This window comes from Sinocyclocheilus anshuiensis, unplaced genomic scaffold (assembly GCF_001515605.1).
Source record: "Sinocyclocheilus anshuiensis isolate Anshui unplaced genomic scaffold, SAMN03320099.WGS_v1.1 scaffold171, whole genome shotgun sequence".
In the NCBI taxonomy this organism is placed as follows: Eukaryota; Metazoa; Chordata; class Actinopteri; order Cypriniformes; family Cyprinidae; genus Sinocyclocheilus; species Sinocyclocheilus anshuiensis.
In genome coordinates, this window is record NW_015549561.1 from 317,471 (window position 1) to 336,977 (window position 19,507).

General features: G+C 37.2%; 2 protein-coding genes across 4 annotated transcripts; both read left to right on the top strand.

The window, feature by feature from the left end:
• The first annotated feature begins 323 nt into the window (after positions 1 to 323).
• On the top strand, positions 324 to 7,218 carry LOC107657173 (FH1/FH2 domain-containing protein 1). Its single transcript, XM_016445195.1, has 9 exons — positions 324 to 878; positions 1,588 to 1,728; positions 1,900 to 2,082; positions 4,695 to 4,736; positions 4,815 to 4,976; positions 5,435 to 5,658; positions 6,512 to 6,731; positions 6,976 to 7,090; positions 7,180 to 7,218. The coding sequence occupies exons 1-9, from the start codon at positions 438 to 440 to the stop codon at positions 7,206 to 7,208; spliced, it is 1,557 nt and encodes a 518-aa protein (XP_016300681.1). The 5' UTR covers positions 324 to 437; the 3' UTR covers positions 7,209 to 7,218.
• A 989-nt stretch (positions 7,219 to 8,207) lies between these two features.
• On the top strand, positions 8,208 to 18,952 carry LOC107657188 (heterogeneous nuclear ribonucleoprotein C-like). Of its 3 annotated transcripts, none has more exons than XM_016445212.1 (10): positions 8,208 to 8,348; positions 10,239 to 10,273; positions 11,661 to 11,705; positions 13,285 to 13,550; positions 16,182 to 16,254; positions 16,358 to 16,408; positions 16,556 to 16,716; positions 17,811 to 17,924; positions 18,003 to 18,121; positions 18,205 to 18,952. In XM_016445212.1, the coding sequence occupies exons 3-10, from the start codon at positions 11,701 to 11,703 to the stop codon at positions 18,304 to 18,306; spliced, it is 891 nt and encodes a 296-aa protein (XP_016300698.1). In that variant the 5' UTR covers positions 8,208 to 8,348; positions 10,239 to 10,273; positions 11,661 to 11,700; the 3' UTR covers positions 18,307 to 18,952. The 3 variants fall into 3 exon arrangements, with proteins under 3 accessions (XP_016300698.1, XP_016300700.1, XP_016300699.1); XM_016445214.1 differs by having other exon boundaries at positions 16,361 to 16,408; XM_016445213.1 differs by lacking the exon at positions 10,239 to 10,273.
• The last annotated feature ends 555 nt before the right edge of the window (positions 18,953 to 19,507 follow it).

The following is a 19,507-nucleotide window of genomic DNA, read 5'->3' on the forward strand; positions in this document are numbered from 1 at the left end:
GGTGCTCTTTAATGTGAGCCGTCAGACAGATGTTGATGCAAGCGCAAAGTCGACTGAATTTTACACCTAAAGCTACAGTGGAGGTTCTCAGAGGAGCTGCATCGTCTGAAACACCGCTGCATGTCCTCCTGCACGTTCTTGATGGATCATCTTTAGCCGATTTTCTCGAATTCATGGAGACATATGGTTCTTCATTTTTAGTCATTTCTTGAAATCTTCCAACAGCAAGAGGGGTTGCATGTTCATGATGCAACTATGAATGGACACTGATCATTTTTATTGAGGTAAACCATACCTGTTGGACTCTTTAAGTATACTGAGACTGGATATTTGGTCATTGTGTTTATTTGGAGAAGAAGAACCACGTAGGCGTCATTCTGCACAACACTTATTTACTTTGATCAAGTGCTTCGAAAGTAAATCACCAAGAATATCCAATGAAACAAGCCGAATCTTCTGTTCTAGACACCTCCTGGACTTCCCACGTAAGACACGCCCCTCTGCTCCGCCTCAACGCTCTTGACTTCTCCGACTTATGGGATGATGAGGATCTTGAGTTGGACAGCACTGAAGAAGTCTCCTCCCATACTTCGACCAATCAGATTGCAACCTCACCCGTCGCTCCACCCCTTCCCCCTTCGGCTCCGCCCCCACCTGTAGCCAGCGAGTCGCCGCGGCCGTCAGGCTGTCGTACTCTGAGGCTCCACTGGAGCGCGCTGTTGAGTCTGCAGCCTTTGCCGAGAGTGGGCCGCTTCGGGCTTCAGTCGATCTGGGCCGGTCTGGAGCCAGTTCAACTGGATACCAATAGACTGGAATACCTGTTTGAGAGCAAAATCAGCAACAACAGCGCCCTCTGCAGTCTGACAGGGGGACGACAGGTAAGCCTTCAATGTTTAATGTGCATAGGCAACCATAATTACTGACAAATATTTATGTCAATGAAGATTACCATATATGGGCCTGAGAATAATTTTCACTGATACTATTTCAGCAATTAAGTATGTGTATTTTTATCAGTTGTTCAGAATCAGAAAAAAAAAAATACTGCTAAAACCTGAGCTGGTTGGCTGGTCTTAGCTGGTTTAAGCTGGAAGTAGCTGGTTTTAGCTGGTCTCCCAGCCTGACCAGCTAAAAAAGTGGCCAAACCCCTCTAAAATCAGCCTGCTGACCAGCTATGACCAGGCTGGAAGACCAGCTAAAACCAGCCCACCAGCTTAGGCTGGTTTTAGCCGTTTTGTTTTTTTGTTTTTTTTTCAGCAGAGAGATTCTCTAATGAATCACTCATTTGATCTAAACAGTATAATGGGTTTGCACAACGGTCTGAAACTGTTCGTGATTCACTTTGATTCAATTTTGACTTTTCATCTCATAATTATGACTTTAAAAGTCATAATTATAGTATAACTAACCAAAGCATGATTTTATTTTTTCTTATGTGGCAGATATGGGCTTCCACAATATACGTAGTATACTTTATAAAACAGTAAACAAAATAACTCTGGATGAGGTGAATATTTACCTCTAACAAGTATTAAAGTTTTCAGCATTTGTGCTCCACATCTCTTTCTCTGTTTTTCTGTGCCGCAGAAGCAGCCGTGTGTGTCTGTTTTGGGTGTGAAGCGCAGTAACATCATTACTATAGCTCTGAGCAGTCTGCCACTGGTTCACCTGCTTCCTCCTGCAATATGCAGCATGGACAACACTGTACTAGACAGAGAAGACATCCAGGTGTGTTCCCTGCAGCGCTGTTCACTTTAAAGTCAACATGAGTTTAAAATCTACACGCATGACTAAAACTCTTCACTAATGCACATGACAGATTACAGCAACAGTGACATGAGGCAGTCTGCTATGAAAGCATGAGAGTTCATTGACATGTTCCTCTTTCCTGTGGTGCAGAGGTTGCAGATGTTGGTTCCCACTGAAGACGAGCTGAATCTGATAAAGGAGGCAAAAGCTCAGGCCCCGCGGTCACCTCTGGGCCCCGCAGAGCAATGTCTCCTGACCCTGGGGAACGTTCCTCATCTGAGCACCAGACTGCAGCTCTGGGCCTTCACTCTGGACCATGACACACTGGAGAGAGTGAGAGAGAGGACTTACACTTCTTACAGTTAGAGTGTTTGTCAGTGCAAACTCACGGCAGTGCTGAAACTGACCTGAAACTTTTACAGCAATTTATATAACCGTATAGTAACAAACGAAAATGCAAACTTAGTGTTTCTTTACAAAGTGACATCGCCAACTATAGGGCTGTCATATGGTGACGCATTGCTGCCACACACATATTATTTTTTCCACTCAATTATGTTGTAATAACGAGATGTTATGTCGTTAAAACGACATCTTTTCTTGACATCGCCAACTATAGGGCTGTCATATGGTGATGCATTGCTGCCACACACATATTATTTTTTCCACTCAATTATGTTGTAATAACGAGATGTTATGTCGTTAAAACGACATCTTTTCTCGTTAAAACGACATCTTTTCTCGTAACAATGAGATGTTATGTCATTAAAATTACATCTTTTCTTGTTAAAACGACATAATTATCTTGTTAAAACAACATATTTTTTCTCGTAATAACGACATATTATGTCATAAAAATGATATGTTGTTTCCCGTTATAGAAGATATGGTTACATTATGTGAGTGAGCTAAGCGATTGGCCGCGCTGCTGTCGCAGTCCGGCGATAAACGAGGATCCGCACGCTGCTGAAGTGGATAATAAAAATACACTTTTTTAAATGTATTTTAATGTTGTTTTTATTGTAGCGGCATCAAGACATTCAAATAAAGAAATATTCCAAGACCAGAGTGCAATTATTGGATAGCATTATACAGACTGGAGATTAATCCTAATAAACATGCCGCTACAATAAAAACAATAACATTAAAATGCAGATCTTCGTTTATCGCCGGACTGTGGCGACAGCAGCGCGGACAATCGCTTAGCTCGCTCACATAATGTAACCATATCTTCTATAACGGGAAACAACATATCATTTTTATGACATGTCGTTATTAAGAGACAAAAAGCTGTCATTTTAACGAGAAAAAGATGTCATTTTAACGAGAAAACATCTCGTTATTACGAGAAAAGATGTCGTTTTAATGAGAAAAAGATTACGTTTTTTTACGAGATAATTATGTCTTTTTAACGAGAAAAGATGTCGTCTTAACGAGAAAACATCTCGTTATTATGAGAAAATATGTCGTTTTAACGAGAAAAATATGTCTGTCGTTTTAACGAGAAAATATTATTTTAACGAGAAAATGTCGTTTTAACGAGAAAATGTCGTTTTAACGAGATAATTTTGTCGTTTTAATGAGAAAACATCTCGTTATTACGAGAAAAGATGTCATTTTAATGACATAACATCTCGCTATTACGAGAAAAGATGTCGTAAAAACGACATAAGATCTCGATATTACGACATAATTGAGTGGAAAAAATATGCAATGCGTCACCGTACTGGCATGCAAAATACAGTATTTTTAGTCGTTTTCGCAGATCTGTGTGAATGGGGATTGTTTTGAGGACACTGTCGTCTGTACGCGAAACCTTTCAAAAACGCAAAAGAAAACTTTTCCGTTTTTAGTACATTGTTGTCAAGTAAACGTACCCCTAGTCTCGGACATCATGGTTTGTTTTCAGGTGGGAAAAAAATATTCTCAACTTCAAAATTATTCATTATTAACTATCCAACACACTTGTAACTATTTTATGTTTTGGAGATTTTTAAGTTTTTCAGAGTACATTTTACAAGAAAATACTACACCAGTCTTTCTACTTAAAAATGTTACAATGAATTCAATGTTACTTAACGTTTCTTGAAATTTACTAGCAATTTCTGAAAGATAATTGTTTTAAAGTAAATCCAACACCAATTTTTACTGTGTCTAATTGGTATGAATTCATATCATCTCATTCATGTTTCCGTTAGGTTTATCGCAGGACTTTTATGCTCATGTTTTCTGTCATGTCTGGTTATTTGCAGTGTTGGGGGTAACGCATTACAAGTAACGCGAGTTACGTAATCAGATGACTTTTTTCAAGTAACTAGTAAAGTAACGCATTACTTTTTAATTTACAAGAGAATATCTGAGTTACTTTTTCAAATAAGTAAAGCAAGTTACTTGTTTTCTCCAATTTATTGATTGACAGCTCTCCTGTCCCCATGTTGAGAGAAATCAGAAGATGGTACTGTATTTCTAAAATAAATATGAATATGCATTAATTCATCTCACTCACACACACACAAAAAAACACAGATTCAGTATTCCTCAAAATGAATAAAAATAATGCAACTCAGAATATGACGCAAACCTGCAATAATTAAATCTGAGGCTTATTCATTTCACTTTTGGTGTGAAAAGGCTTTTTTATATATGCCAAAAAATATAACTTTTTTATTTAAAAAAATAACAAGCAAGCCCTGTCCAGATTTAAAAAGTAACGTAACACATTACTTTCCATAAAAAGTAACTAAGTAACGTAATTAGATTACTTTTAGATTATGGAGTAACGCAACATTGTAATGCATTACTTTTAAAAGTAACTTTCCCCAACACTGGTTATTTATATTGTTTGTTTTTGTGCATCTTTGTTCCGTGTGTGTGTGTGTGTGTGTGTGTGTGTGTGTGCGTGTGTGTGCATGCTCCGTGTGTTCTGTCCTCTGTTAGGTCCTTAGCCGACTGTGCTGGCCGTCGGCAACTTTCTGAACGGCTGTAAGGTGAGAATGACTGTATAAAAATGTGTTCACAATCATAACTGTCCCGCCCCATTGCATGATGATGTGTGTTTTGCACAGGCGAGGGGGTTTGAGTTGAGTTACCTGGGCAAACTCTCTCAGGTGAGAGACACACAAGGCCGGCAGCCTCTTCTTCATCACGTTTGTGTGCTATTGCTCCAGCTTTACCCACAATCCTCTGATCTGTACTCCGACATCACTGCTGTCTCAAAAGCCAGCAAGGTATGTTGCTATGTTTTGTAGCATATTGTGCACTATGCACTGAATGTGGCCTCAACAGCGAGTCATTTTCCGGCTATGTCCAATACTAAATAAACTAGAAGTGTTTACGAGGTATTTGCCTCATGAACTTTGTTGAGAGAGCGTTCAGAGTGAATAGAGCTAAATCCATAGCTATCTAGACAAAACAGAAGCTCAAATTTGATTACTTTATTATTTTCTGTTTAGATTTGATTGTTTTGTTATAATTCTAAATAATGGAAAATACTAAAATATTAAATGAGGACAAGAGCTTTGACTGGTAAAACTGCATAGACTTTTTGTAAATTAATCCAGATGTTTGACTGATATCCAGTTAATTTATACTTGTTTTGAACATGTTTCTCAGTGACTGTGTTTCCTTTTCTTGTCTTTATCTCTCTTTTCCTGTCTCTGATAAACAATCACACGCTGATGGCTAGTGCGACTACACACAAGTGCAGCTGAATCTCTCGCAGCTTCAATTGCTTTGCAAAGCATCCTGGGATCAACTCCGACTACTTGAGAAAGATGGAAAGAAAGGTGGAGGAAGAAAAGAGGAAGGCGGAGAAGAGGCAGCGCTCCATCAGCGGCTCACGCAGTTTCTGAAAGACTGTGAGGAGAGGTTGAAGGTGCTACGAGCCGTTCACCGCAGGGTCATCAACAGGTAAAACCAGTTAGTTACCACAACATGCTGAGATTCAGCTGCAAAATATCTATTGGTCTTTTTAAATTTAAACTAAAATCTTATTTAAAATCAACTCAACTCTGTAAACATGGCTGTGGTTTAACTGGACATTATATTTATTGTATATTATGTGTATGTATGTATATGTATGTTTTACTGCATGCGTTTGTTTTTTTTATGTTTTATGTTAGTCATTACCTGCCAAGGGACTGCAGATGAAAATTAGCCATTGGCTAAATTCGGTACAATGCATGAAATGGAAATATTTATGTTAAAATTGTGCATTGTCCCTTTTCAAAAAAAAATAAAAAATAATTAAAATAAATAAATTTAATTTTTTTTTTTTTTGGTCTTTTGTTGTAAATTTAATAATTTTTTTTTTTTTTTCTGTTTGTAAAAAGCTTTTGACAAAAAAATAATAATAAATAAATAAATATATATATATATCATATATATAGAGGTTCACCCTGGGATGCTTTTTAAGTGTTATTTATATATATTTTTATATTTTTATTTGTACCTATATTTGTCTACAAAACCAGTTTCAAGCATTTAGGTCAATTTTATATCAAACAATTTTTTAAGGTCATAAAACATAAATTAAATCAAGCTTGTCAAAACTCTTGATTGGTATAGTTAATTAATTCATTTAATATTATTTCATCTGATCATGCTTGCAGTAGCCAATAAGTGTAAACCTTAGTGTTCAAATCCATTCCTCATCATTTTTCTGACAATGCAGTCCATCTGGGCCTCTGAAGGTCACTGAAAAGCAACTGTAAATGTCAAAGACACAACAGTGCTCCACTTTTCGTTTTTTCCTTGCATTTAGATTCCACTCATTCCTGCTCTTCCTCGGTTACTCGCGCACCATGGCTAGAGAAACGAGTGCGGAGGTGTTTTGTAAGACCGTCAGTGACTTTGCTCTGGAGTACAGAGCCACTCGCAGTGCTATCCTTCAACAGAGAGAGCGAGAGAAGGAGAGAGAGAGGAAGAAGCACAGTCACAACACACCTGAACTCAAACCCAGACTCCAACAAACCCTGTCTGATGCAAGTAAAGCGCGCTTTTCACAAATAAGGGCCTGAAACGCTACTTTTCATTCTAGGTTAATTTGATGTATAGCCTACTTAAATGTTGCATATTTAATTCTATATATATTTAAATAATGCTTTATCCATCAAATGTACAAGTTCTTACATCTCGCAAGAAGTAGGCCAATGCATGGATCTGTAAAAAGTGAATCAGTTTTATTTAGGAAGCTACGTAATGATGGATAACTTTCTTTCACTGAAGGAGAATCAGGAGCAGGAGAAACTTGAGGAGGTTTTGAAGACTCCTGAATCATCATCGCCTTTCCACTTTGGCTTCACTCTTCCACGACAACGCAGCAAGTCGAGTGACAAAAAAGGTATTATAATTGTTGCCACATCCCTCAGTTGCATTCAAATAAAAAAAAAATTATAATATATACAGATACTAAGGATTGTTTTGTTGCAGGTTGTCACTCCCGAAGGCTGAAGTGGTGAACGCCAATCCTCATTCCTCTAAAAGTGTAGTTCATTGACTCATTAGCTTGCCAACTATATTTTTGAGCTTGGAAGCAAAACTTGAAATAACGTCTGTTTTTTGTCAATTCTTTTGCATTGTTTGGCAAGCTGACACAAATCTCAGTAACTCTGAGGCTTGGAGTCAAAAGTCAGTGATTTTGCATGCTGAATTGTTGCTGTTCATGAATTGTTTTGTTTCATTATTGTTTTAATGCTTAAAATATGCTTGACAAACCCATTAAGTTTCCATTGTGACAACTGACCCCGTATATTGTGACAACATCACCTGACTTGCCTTTTTATACATTATATATTACATTAACGGTACAAAACTGCATTGTTTTTGCCATAATTTCCTGTGATTCAGAATTTCAAATAAATGTATTCAATAAAATTGTGATTAACAATGATCTTTCAATGGCATTGTTCAGTAAGTAACTGTTTAGTCATTTAAATTTCTTAGTTAAGTTTATGCTTTTAATGCTTTTTTTTTGTGCTAATGGTTTACAGATGCTTGAAACAGATCAATATCAAAATACTATTGTAAATTACAACAGTATTAATAATACAGTATTTCCTAAAGTGTTTTCAGAATATTTGAGCCACTTAAATTGGTTTACTTTTAATGACAGGGCAATTTACCACGTTTTAAATTAGTAAAAATAATTATTTTGTTACAACATGTGGTTACTATAATACATTTTTGTAACTTTATTTCATATTTAACGAACTGCTAACTGTATTGATACAGTATTTATACATTTATAAATGGGATTAAAGCTTTTGTAAAGAGATTAGCACTCTGAGGGAAGATGCCGCGAACCAAAGCCTGCATTCATTCACCAATCAAACGCGGACTTTATTTAAAAAGAAAGACGTACAAGAGAATGACACGTAAATCCACCAATCAACTCCACGTGTTTCTTTAGCGCGTTGAAATGTAGCCAATGAGATGCGAGGATGTGTGGAGCGGGGCGGGGCTTGTTTCCGGTGCGTATTTGCTCGACGCCATTTCGTGCATTCGTCTGTTGGTGGGTGTCTACTGAACGAGCTGGTATGGACTGTATCCACTAAACAGTACAGCACCGAATTTTAATCATTTTTAGTCTTAAACTCCCGGTGAGTATTTTGATTCGAGAGATTTTTGTCGCTTTTTTTTTTATTTTTGACTGATTTTGAACTATCTTTGGAGAATTTTTGTTGTGTTTTTTATTTTTAATGCATTTTTCTGGTCATTTTCTGCTTGGCGTTGGTGGCGTACATTGTGTGATGCCGTTGGTAGAGCAGTGGAAAAAAAAGAAAGAAAAATAAACATATGCTTTGAAAGGACCGCACGATTTTTTATTTTATTTTTCAAAGTAGGAGTTATTTTTCACCTCATTTTTGCAGGACTACTGGTAGAGCAGCTGGTTTGTTTGATTTTTGAAGTTAATGTGGAGGAAATTGCTCATATGGACCGGTGGTTGTGTTTTCAAGATGGGGTCGTTTTTCCCTCCATGTCCAGGATTCAGAATAAAAACGCGTTTTAAGTCCATTTTTAACATGACAGACTGATTTTCTCAACACGAGTAGACTATTTCTATTCGGCTGTAGACATTTGGAGTGAGCTTGTCCTTTTTAATACGATTATTTGCACGTTATTTTTGCTCTTATTTTTGAGGGTCGTTTCGTTCCAGTGTTTTTTTTTTCCAGGGTCGTTTTTGCAGGTTTTGAATTGTTTTCGGCACTTTTAATGGACTGAGAAAACACGTTTTCCGTCTCATGCAGTAATCTATATCAATGCATGGACTACTTAACACTTTTTACATTTGCACCCCAGGTCTGTGCAGAATCATGTAAACGGTCAATCTTTCCATTAACAGTACATCAAGGATGTTGAATTGAGCTGGTTGCATGAATATTAAATAAATGTTTGAAGAAGGCCCAGTGGGCCAAAGAAAGTATTACTGCCTTTGCTCAAGTGCTCAACTGCCTCATGCTGTATGAGTTCAAAATTGCATCATATTTGTGTGTATTCCCAAAGTTCAGCCCATTAAACTCATAGCTGTCTTGTAGAATGTCTTAAAGAAATGAAAATTATATATTTATCCCCCCTCACCCACACTGACTGATTCATTTAAGACTTGAACAATATGTGCAATGCAACTTTACATTAGAAAATGGTTTAATTTAGCTGTGTCTTCTTTCTATGCTTGATGTAGAATATACAAGTATTTCTTATCTTGGCTCCAGTAAATGTGTATCTTGTATGACTATGTGAAATGCACCAAATCATGTCCCCCTCACAGTTCCCCACTAGGCACACATCCAATATCATATTCCAACTAAAGTCTGGTTTGTTTTTAGCTGTAATATGTGTAGATCACGGGTTCCCAAACATAAGAATCATACACACGCCAATATATTGGGTATAACCAACCTATCCACCACTTTTAGTAATATTTCTAAGTTTTATGATTAATCTTACCATTTCTTTACAAAGCATTTGACTGTAGAAGACAAGGTTGGAACATATATAAATAATTGTGTATATATTGTAATTGAGTCAATTTCTCGGCTTTTTTACACCATAAGCAAGTGTTGCAATGTGACTGGATGATAATTCCCATTTTATGACCTGTGACCCATTTTATGGTGTGAACAGTGAAGCGTAATGAAATGGGAGTGATCCAGTGCTATTGCATTGCCCTGTTTTGTTGCAGAATATTCGACTCGCACTTTGGGAAACCCTGGTCTAGACTAAATACTGCATGCTAACGTTGATGCCTTTACGACATGCACATTTTGCTCTAAAGTCATGGAGGTCACATTTCTATTCTCAAGTCCACATTTTACACCAAATTTGTCAAACCAAATCAGTTTTCACAAAGCTTACTTCTATAATGTTGATCTCAGGTCTGTCGACCCTAAAGCATTCGGTTGGAAAAAAAAAAAAAAAAAAACATTTTCCCTGCTTTAGAGAGCTAAAGATGTTCCTTTCTGATTTTATTCATTTTGCTTTTTTTGTAGTTTTTGAGGCAGCTTTTTTTGAGCCACGTCAATCCGTAAGTTGGTTTTTCTTTTATTCTCCACTTCCGCCTATCTTCCTGAAAAGTGTTTTATGGAGACTAGACTCTTGTTTGCTGTGTGTAGCCTTTACTTTCTTCCATAACCTTTAAAAATGCCTTAGAGTAAATACGTTCTAAATAGTCTGTAGACTTGTGTATTTTTTAAAGACATTTCATAGTTCATAGTCTAAATCAGCTTCAGCAAACAGGCCTAAACCACATGCTAGAGTTTGCTAAACCACTCCTAGAGAGAATCCAAACCTTTGACAATGAGGTCTAGCCTAATTTTTGGATTAATGGTAGTGTACTAAAGAGGACAATTCTAACTTTGTGTACTAGTGCTTTATTACTTCTAATTTAAATGTATTTCTGTTTTTCCCAGTACAGTTGTGTTCTAGATGAGACAAGTCTTCATCTTGTCATGATAGATTGTTGTAGTTAACTTCAAGAACACGCATCTAAATTTCACATTTAAAACTCATTGATTTCCCATGAACTATCATTAAGATTCTAAATTATCAATGTTTACACTATTGAATCTTCAATTGGCAGGGGTGAAAACAAGGGTAATTGTAACATAATTTGCTTTTGACTTTGTGTAATGCTGACAATGAAAAATTGAGACATTGAAAAAGTCTTGACTAATCCTTAAATTGCTGAAGCAAAGGTAGCTGTTATTGTGCAACTTATACCAATTATAGAAACGTACAGGGCCTAATTTACCTTAAATTTGTGTTTTTTGTCCTGCTATCCATCATAGTGCCTGAGGAGATTTGGAGATTTTAATTTGCATTGACCTCTGACTCGTTCTATAATTGGCCCGTAGTGACAGCTTCACCTGCTTTCATCCCTATAAAGCTGAAAATTCCTACAGACACACTGATATTCATCGTTTTGTTCAGCTATAATACAGACTTAATGGTGTGTCTTAAGCTGTGCCGAGAGCTTCTTTTAATAGACCTTTTTAATCTCTTGACGGTGGTGTGAAAGGTCTTTTTTTCCATTAGCGTAGGATTTGATTGTGTCACATGACTGTGAAACGTGTCTCTATTTGACACTGAAAATTTTCCCTTAAATTAAAGGGTTTTAGTTAGGGATTATGTGACATTGAGCATGTTTAAACGTTATGGTGACATGGCTGTTCTGTTTCACTTGGGATATCTGTCTGGATTTCAATTTCTTTGCTTGTGTATATCAACCACTGGGTGGCAGCATCCGAACAGTAGACTGTTTGTTTGACCTTGGGAAAGTGTTGAGATTGGTGTGATGTCCGTGAAAGTGCGGTGGGTTACATCACCCACCCACACAGTACGACCTTCACCCACAATGCACTGCTGAGCAGCAGCTCAATGGTGTCCAATAACAACCCTCTTCTCTCCAACAGAATCAGGCAGGCAGACGACTCAACCTGAATTACAGACAGAATGGAGTGAGTTCTGACTATTCAACCACCAACATCCCCTTTAGCACACTTAAATAACTCAATGTGCACGTTATGTGGCGGTCTTGTAGGCCGTGTGTCCCAAAAGCATCCAAAAATACCACCAAAACACTGCCCAGTCCAATTCAAACATGCCAGTTTACCCCTCAGACAAGTAGTAAGCACCGAAAGCGATCCACACACACAACCAGATCCATTTTCCTCAGTGAATTCACTGTTTTGTGCATTTCCACCCATTTTACTCCGTCAAACCCATAAACAAAGCAAAGCAATATTATAATGCCTCTGTATTTAAGCTTGAATGCAGCAGGCAGTTAGTTTCACTTCCGCATTTTAGTTTGCATGTGTGAAATCTCAGCTGGCCATACATTACAACATTACCTGCCCAGCCCTGGTTCATACAGATATATACTTCATCCCCTGTGACACATTTGACCGACAAACTGCTTAAAACTACAACATAAACGCCAGTCTAGTTGATATGTGAATCTTCTGATTTGAATTGTATATCTATGCACATTATAGCACAGGAAAGCTTCATATATGACTGCTGTGGTTCTTATTTTAAATATACTAGGTGATATACCTTATGAAACTAATGTATACTTTATCTTGATGATTACAAACTTTATATATCTTGAAATGTTTGTCCTTCCCCCAAATGTCTTGCACTGTGGGAATGTTCAAAATAATGGAACATAACTCTATTTTAAAGTGTGAGAAAGTCAACATGAAACCAAAATTGGCCGCATTTATTTTAAAGTAATACATGTGTTGAATCACTAACAATAAGACCAGAAACATGTAATTATGAAAGTAAAATGTGTTGCGGATACTGTTTCATGTTGACTTTAGATTTCTAATCTAAAGAAGATTTCTACATTTTTTTTCTAATCCATTCTCACTAGCTATGTTTCCATCCACATATTTGTATAAAAATTGAGATATCACAAAAAATTGCATGTACATACAACCTTAAAATGCACCAAAAAAAGAAATGTTTTTAATCCAATTGGAAGACATGCACGCAAACGCCAATAGAAACACATTTACTGAACAAATTCCTCGAAGCGCAACAAAAACTGATCACGTGATTGGATAACTGGACTAACTAGCAGACCAATCGCATTGCACATAATCTAAAATATTGTTTTAGTAATTCTGAAATGCCTGAGCCAAAGTCTGTAATCAAAATGATTTGGTTTGGTACATTTACCTCCCAGAACTGTAATGGTTGTGTTCCCAAACATCAGGCCAAGATTTCTTGGCGGTGGTTGCTATTGCATTTTGTCTGTTGCATTTGCAGCAACTTTTTTTAGCACTGATATGTTGTGCAGATTTCCCAGAAAGTTATGTTTTTGTTCTTTTGAACACATGGAATGGAAACGGTGCTTTAGTTTCAGTTGGGTCGTGCAAAATTCCAATTTTTCACAAGTTAACTTCGCACTTTGGATGGAAGGGTAGCTATCGAGGCTAGTAATGTTGTTATAGACATGCTAATTTCTCATTTGTCCTTCCTGTCCCTGTCAATCTTCTGCACCCCCTTTATTCCTCTCTTTTTGCGCAGTCATTCCCCCACAACCAGCAGCCTGATGGCCAGCAACGTCACCAACAAGACGGATCCGCGTTCGCTGAACTCCCGGGTCTTCATCGGGAACCTCAACACCATGCTGGTGACCAAGGCCGATGTGGAGGCCATCTTCAGTAAGTACGGGAAGATCGTGGGCTGCTCCGTGCACAAAGGCTTCGCGTTCGTCCAGTACGCCAACGAGAGGAACGCCAGAGCGGCAGTCGGGGGTGAAGATGGGAGGATGATCGTCGGACAGGTGCTCGGTAAGTAGAGTAACGTCGCACTGTGAAGATCTCTTTGATGCAGGTCATTGTAGATCTCAGGTTCATTTCTTACCTTTTGTTACCCGAGGACGCTACAATCTTAAAGCTGCAGTCTGTAAGTTTTGCCTCTTTGTCGCCATCTCTGTCTGAAACCTGCAATTGCAGTTATTTGCAGAATTGTTTTCTTTACATGGGTTGTGCATCGGCACGGCTCCAGCACGGAAATACAGATACTACGTCTTGGAAGTATGTCCAAAATAAGAACTTTCACTGGAAAATGTCATCTGAACAAGTAAAATGTCTGCCAGTTTTGTTCTGACCAACTGAAAAAAAAAAGTTTTACAATAAATCATGCTACCAATGCTGATTAAATCTAACGATTGCTTCGCTCACGTCAAACCGTGCAAATTATTATTATTGTTATACTTTGTTCTCAAATTGTTAATGTTAACAACATCAGCATTGCGTGACTACATGTATTTAGTGTATATTAGCGTTATCTGTAGATTTCAATTTCTGTAAAGTCTAATCTCTAATTGGCATACTATTCGAATGTCATCGAAATAAATTGTTCTTTTAACCTCAAAAAGCTATTTAATTTTGCTTACAACTCGTTCTATAATGACAAGTTTAATTATTCCAGCTGCTGTGAGAAAAGGCTATAAATGATCTGCCACCTGCAGCATCCACACACGTGATTTAGTCAAGTCAAGTCTGCTTTATTGTCAATTCTTCCACATGTACAGCACATACACACAGAGAATTGAAATTGCGTTACTCTCAGACCCTTGGTGCATACAGATAACACTAACAGTAGAACATAAATACAGATATACAGATTAAATATAAAATACAACTATACAAATATACAAATAAGGTCAAATGTAAAAAAAAATATATAAAAAATAAAAATAAAAAATATATATAAAGCAGCACACGGCAGATAGAGTGAAAACCAGTGAAGTAAACAACAGCAGATGTAATGATTTGTAGTGCAAAAAGAGCTTATTTAGACTGATTGGATATTTAGCCTACTATCCGGGACTCCTCTGTGTTTGCCGACGTGACGTAATGACGCAGCGCCATGCTTGTATTTCTCAGTACCACTTAAATTATAAAACATTATTACAAGCTTACCGTTGTGAATGGGGTTAAGATAAGGAGATTTTGAACACTGGCTGGTTATGTATTTGCTCAAAAATTGTTACAGACTGAAAAAAAAAAAAAATTACAGACTGCAGCTTTAAAGTTAATCCAAAGTCCTTTTCAAGGCCCTATTTGCAATGCCTCCAGGCATGCGAGATCAACTCTTATCTACTTGAATGGCAAAATAATGAATTCTCAAAAACTGCAGGCCAAACTCTCATTTAAATAATAAATACATTTGAAATCGGCAAGTAAATCCAACATGAATTGCCCCATAAATGTTGTCTTATATCTTCTAATTGGTCCAGGCAATGCACATGTGCGATTCAAAGTGTGTCATCTCAGGTCTATTTCTAAAGGATCTGGCAGCTTGTAATGGCAGCTGCAGTGATGCGATGACATAACCAATTGGCGATTGGCTGTTTTACTTAGAAGGCGGGACTTATTCTGGCATATTTCACGTTGCACTTCCGTTCATATTAATAAGAGTAAGCCACCTTATACAGTATCTCACAGAAGTTAGTACACCCCTCACATTTTTGTAAATATTTTAGTCTTTGGTTATCTCACAAAATCTGTCAAGAATGTGTCCACCAAAAATCTAAACAATAAGGAATTATATATATTATATTTCGTTTAAATACTTCTTATTTTATTTTTTTTATTCTGACATAATTACACTGAACAAAATTATAAACGCAACATTTGTTTTTGCCCCCATTTTTCATGAGCTGAACTCAAAGATCTAAAACTTTTTCTATGTACACAAAAGGCCTATTTCTCTCAAATATTGTTCACAAATCTGTCTAAATCTGTGTTAGTGAGCACTTAAAAGTGTTGCGTTTATATTTTTGTTCAGTGTATGACGATTTAGCATGCTTTCATCCAAATTCTCATTGGTGTAATATGGAAAAAAATGATTTAACTATCATATTGAGTAATAAAAAAACCTGCAGTCACAATGAAAAATCTTAATCTAAGAGTATTCCTAATTTTTTATGCAATTTTATGCATTTCTAATTGTATTATTATTTTAATTTAATTGATTTCCTTGAATTTTATGGGTGAGATATGCCCTGGCTATGTTTTTGCAATATTTACCCAGATTTGGATAATGTAGAGGGGAAATGGGATCAAGACATTTCCACATGATTTTTTTAAATTTGACCAAAGTCTGAACTCTAAGCAAATTGAAATTTTTGACGTGTTGCTGTTTTGTGTCCTAATGTTGTAAATATGGCCATTCCAAAGTTATTTGAATGGATCTGTTTGCTCCAGTGTAATAGTTCAAATAATAATTGTTTTATAATGTTTTAGATGTCTGTTAAATTTCTCCCTGCTTACGTATACAATCACCTTTTTTTTTTTTTTTTTTACATTTTACATTAGTTTAGCAGATGCTTTTATCCAGAGTGACTTGTCTCGTGACCACTAGGCCACAATGTAAATTTTTTGTGTGTATGTGCAATCTTTCTGCATTTTTAGATATTAATCTGGCTGGTGAGCCAAAACCTCATCGTTCAAAGACTATCAAACGCTCTGCGGGAGATATGTACAGGTTTGCGTTTTATATTTTTCATTCTATTGTTATTTATTTTTAGGGGTAAAAATACTTTAAAAATACTTCCACATGTTAATCATTGAATTGTTTTCTCCTCCAGCAGTTCTTCGTTTGATCTGGACTATGACTTTCAGAGAGATTACTATGACAGGTGAGCTCTCCTTACAGATTCACTGATCAAACGCTTTGCAAAGAGCTTTTATTATTATTATTATTCATGAAAGGCTTTGAATGTCTGTCTGAACTGGGATTGCATGATTCCATGAAGGTGTGTGTTAATCTGAGCGTGTGTTTTCAGGATGTACTCGTACCCGTCGCGCGTTCCCCCTCCTCCTCCTCCTCCTCTCTCGCGGGCGGTGATTCCCTCCAAACGGGCGCGAGTGAGCGTGAGCGCCGGCGGCAGCCGCAGGACCAAAACCAGCTTCTCCTCCAAAAGCAGCCAGCGCACGTCCCGCACCAGTGAGACACACTTCTTTTCTGCTATATTCTCCATTTTATATATCCTATTTTTTTTGTCTTTCTTTTTTTACAATTCTTATTTACTTTTATTTTCTATGTTCACTACTTAAAATGTTTTTAGTATCTTAATATATATATTATAACTATAATATTCTATATATATATACTGTGTATATAAGTCAAAGGTTTGGAACTTTTGTTTTTGTTTTTGAAAGAACGGTCTTATACTCTTTGGCCTGCATTTATTTGAACAAAAATACAGTAAAAGCAGTATTATTGTACAATATTATTACCATTTAAAATAACTGTATTCTATGTGAATTAATTTTGAAATGTAATTTATTTCTGTGATCAAAGCTGAATTTTCAGCATCATTACTCCAGTCTTCAGTGTCACATGATCCTTCAGAAATCATTCTAATATGCTGATTTGCTGCTTTATTTATTAAAATGATTATTATTGGTGCTCCGTTATTAATAATGGTTCTTTATTATAGTCAGTATTGAAAATAGTTTTTCTGCTTGATTATTTTTGTGGAAAAATTATTTTTTCCAAGATTCTTTGAACAAAATTCAAAAGAGCAGCATTTATTTTAAACGGTAATGTTTTGTATCATTATAAATGTCTTTACTGTCTCTTTTAAACTATTTAATGCATCCTTGTTGAATAAAAGTATTAATTTATATATATTTTTTAAATCTTACCCAAACTTTTTTTTTTCACAAATATGAAGAATCGCAGCTGTTTTCAATACTGCAAATCAGCAGCATATTAGACTGATTTCTGAAGATCATGTGACACTGAAGACTGGAGTAATGATGCTGAAAATTCAGCTTTGATCACAGAAATAAATTAGTTTAATGTACAGTATATTCAGATAGAAAACAGTTATTTTAAGTTCTAATAATGTTTCACAATATTACTGTTTTTAATGCATTTTTTATCAAATGAATGCAGCCTTGGTGAGCAAAAGAGACTTCTTTCAGAGACATTACAAAATCTCACCAGCAAACTTTTAAAGAGTAGTGTACATTTGGATGACTCAAAGTCTCAGCTGTTTAGTAACCACCATTCATATCCCTGTGTGTGTTCAGTGAGAGCTGACGATCTGCAAACCATTAAGAAAGAACTGACTCAGATTAAACACAAAGTGGACTATCTGCTGGAGAGCCTGGAGTGCATGGAGAGAGACCACAGCAAGAAATCCGGTACAGGCCATAACACTACTGACCAAACGCAGCAACACTAGTCATTTCTGATCACTCTCCCCTCATGTTTCTGCACAGAGGCGAAGAGCTCTAAACCAGATGAAGCCTCACCGCAGCACTCCAGCGGGAAGAAAGAGCGCGAGAGCACGGAAATGAACGACTACGAGGACGAGGGAGACCTGCTGGAGGAAGAGGAGGTGAGTGAAGGAGGAACAACAGCGTCAGAAATCACGTAATCATTGACTCGCTCGTATTCACCCATCGCCTTGGGTTTGTGCAGATCAAGAGTCGAGGAAGGGAGGATGACGAGGAGGAGGAAGAAGAGGGTGAGCAGGAGGAAGGAGAGGATGATGGAGACAGCGCCAACGGAGACCATTCTTAAACGTGACCGACACGGACACACATGCATGCTCACCGTGAGATATAGAGTAGATCCTCTGACCTTTAATGCACCCTTAGTTTTATTTTCGAAGTCCAGAACAATGGTTAAGACTCATCATGAAAATGAATCTCTGCTTTACAAATGACTCTCGGTCGCACGAACCCCCGACTTCAGCCACCGTACTCCGAGATCTCGTCATTCTTGACCAAATCTGCATTAAAAAAAATTACCGTTTTCTGCTTTAGGATTGAGAAACTACTTTTGATTGCAGTGAAATCCCTTCATTGATGTGACATTGAACATGTTAGTAGTAACTTTACCATGCTAAGCTGTTTTAATACTGCCAACCCAAAAGCTTTGAATGTGTTTGCATAATATTTGGAGGAGGAGGAACTACTTAGTAGTGCTATGATTGGGTTTTACCAAAACTCGTATAGGTTGTGCTTAGATGAAGGTTAGTAGTTTTGTAACTTGACAAGCTATTAAAGACTCCGTATTTGTGTGGATATGGATAACATCCTGAATGACTAATGTTGGTCTGCTAGTGTGATGAGCCAATCAGAATGCATCGCTCCTAAAGAGACACTAACATGCATTTTGTACATTTAACCTTGTTTATTGGTTTGCACCAATTGGATTGTAAAGCCTAACATGCATTTTGTACATTTAACCTTCTTTATTGGTTTGCACCAATTGGATTGTAAAGCCTAGAAAGCAATGGCTTTCCCACTCCAGGCACGTCCAGGTCCTTCTCATTTGGTGTTTTAAGATCTTAAACCACTGCATGAGTTACGGTGGTGATAATGGTGGCTGGAGTTTGGGAATGTTCTGCCATGGTCTTGAGGTCACTCGCACTTTTAACCGGCCTGTGCAGACCAATATTGCACAGATGCGCTCAAATACACGTGAATGTCTGACCTCACCAATGCTTTTCTTGATTCTTGTGGTTGTGAGACCCTTCCGTGCAGGGTTCTGTTAATCGTCATCGTCTTCCCCAACACATACTAGACGATTATTAGATCATTTTGGCTCAAAATAGTCTCTGATTGCTCTCCAGTTGAGTCCCGAAGCTTTTGACGGACTTTAGTCCCCAAACCCTGAACTATCTGAACTCATCCAGCAGGAGTTCATTTGTTTGCGTTGGTTCAGGCGCTGCAATGTTCCTCTAGGACTCCTTTTGGAAATAAATGTAGAGTTGCTC

Bases quoted from the DNA above. Each gene is read 5' to 3' on its own strand.
- LOC107657173 (XM_016445195.1), top strand. From the start codon at position 438: ATGAAACAAGCCGAATCTTCTGTTCTAGACACCTCCTGGACTTCCCAC. The intron at 4,977-5,434 runs GTATGTTGCTAT...GCTGATGGCTAG, and splicing joins CTGTCTCAAAAGCCAGCAAG to TGCGACTACACACAAGTGCA. The intron at 5,659-6,511 runs GTAAAACCAGTT...CCTTGCATTTAG, and splicing joins CACCGCAGGGTCATCAACAG to ATTCCACTCATTCCTGCTCT.
- LOC107657188 (XM_016445212.1), top strand. The intron at 16,717-17,810 runs GTGAGACACACT...GTGTGTGTTCAG, and splicing joins CCAGCGCACGTCCCGCACCA to TGAGAGCTGACGATCTGCAA. The intron at 18,122-18,204 runs GTGAGTGAAGGA...GGGTTTGTGCAG, and splicing joins ACCTGCTGGAGGAAGAGGAG to ATCAAGAGTCGAGGAAGGGA.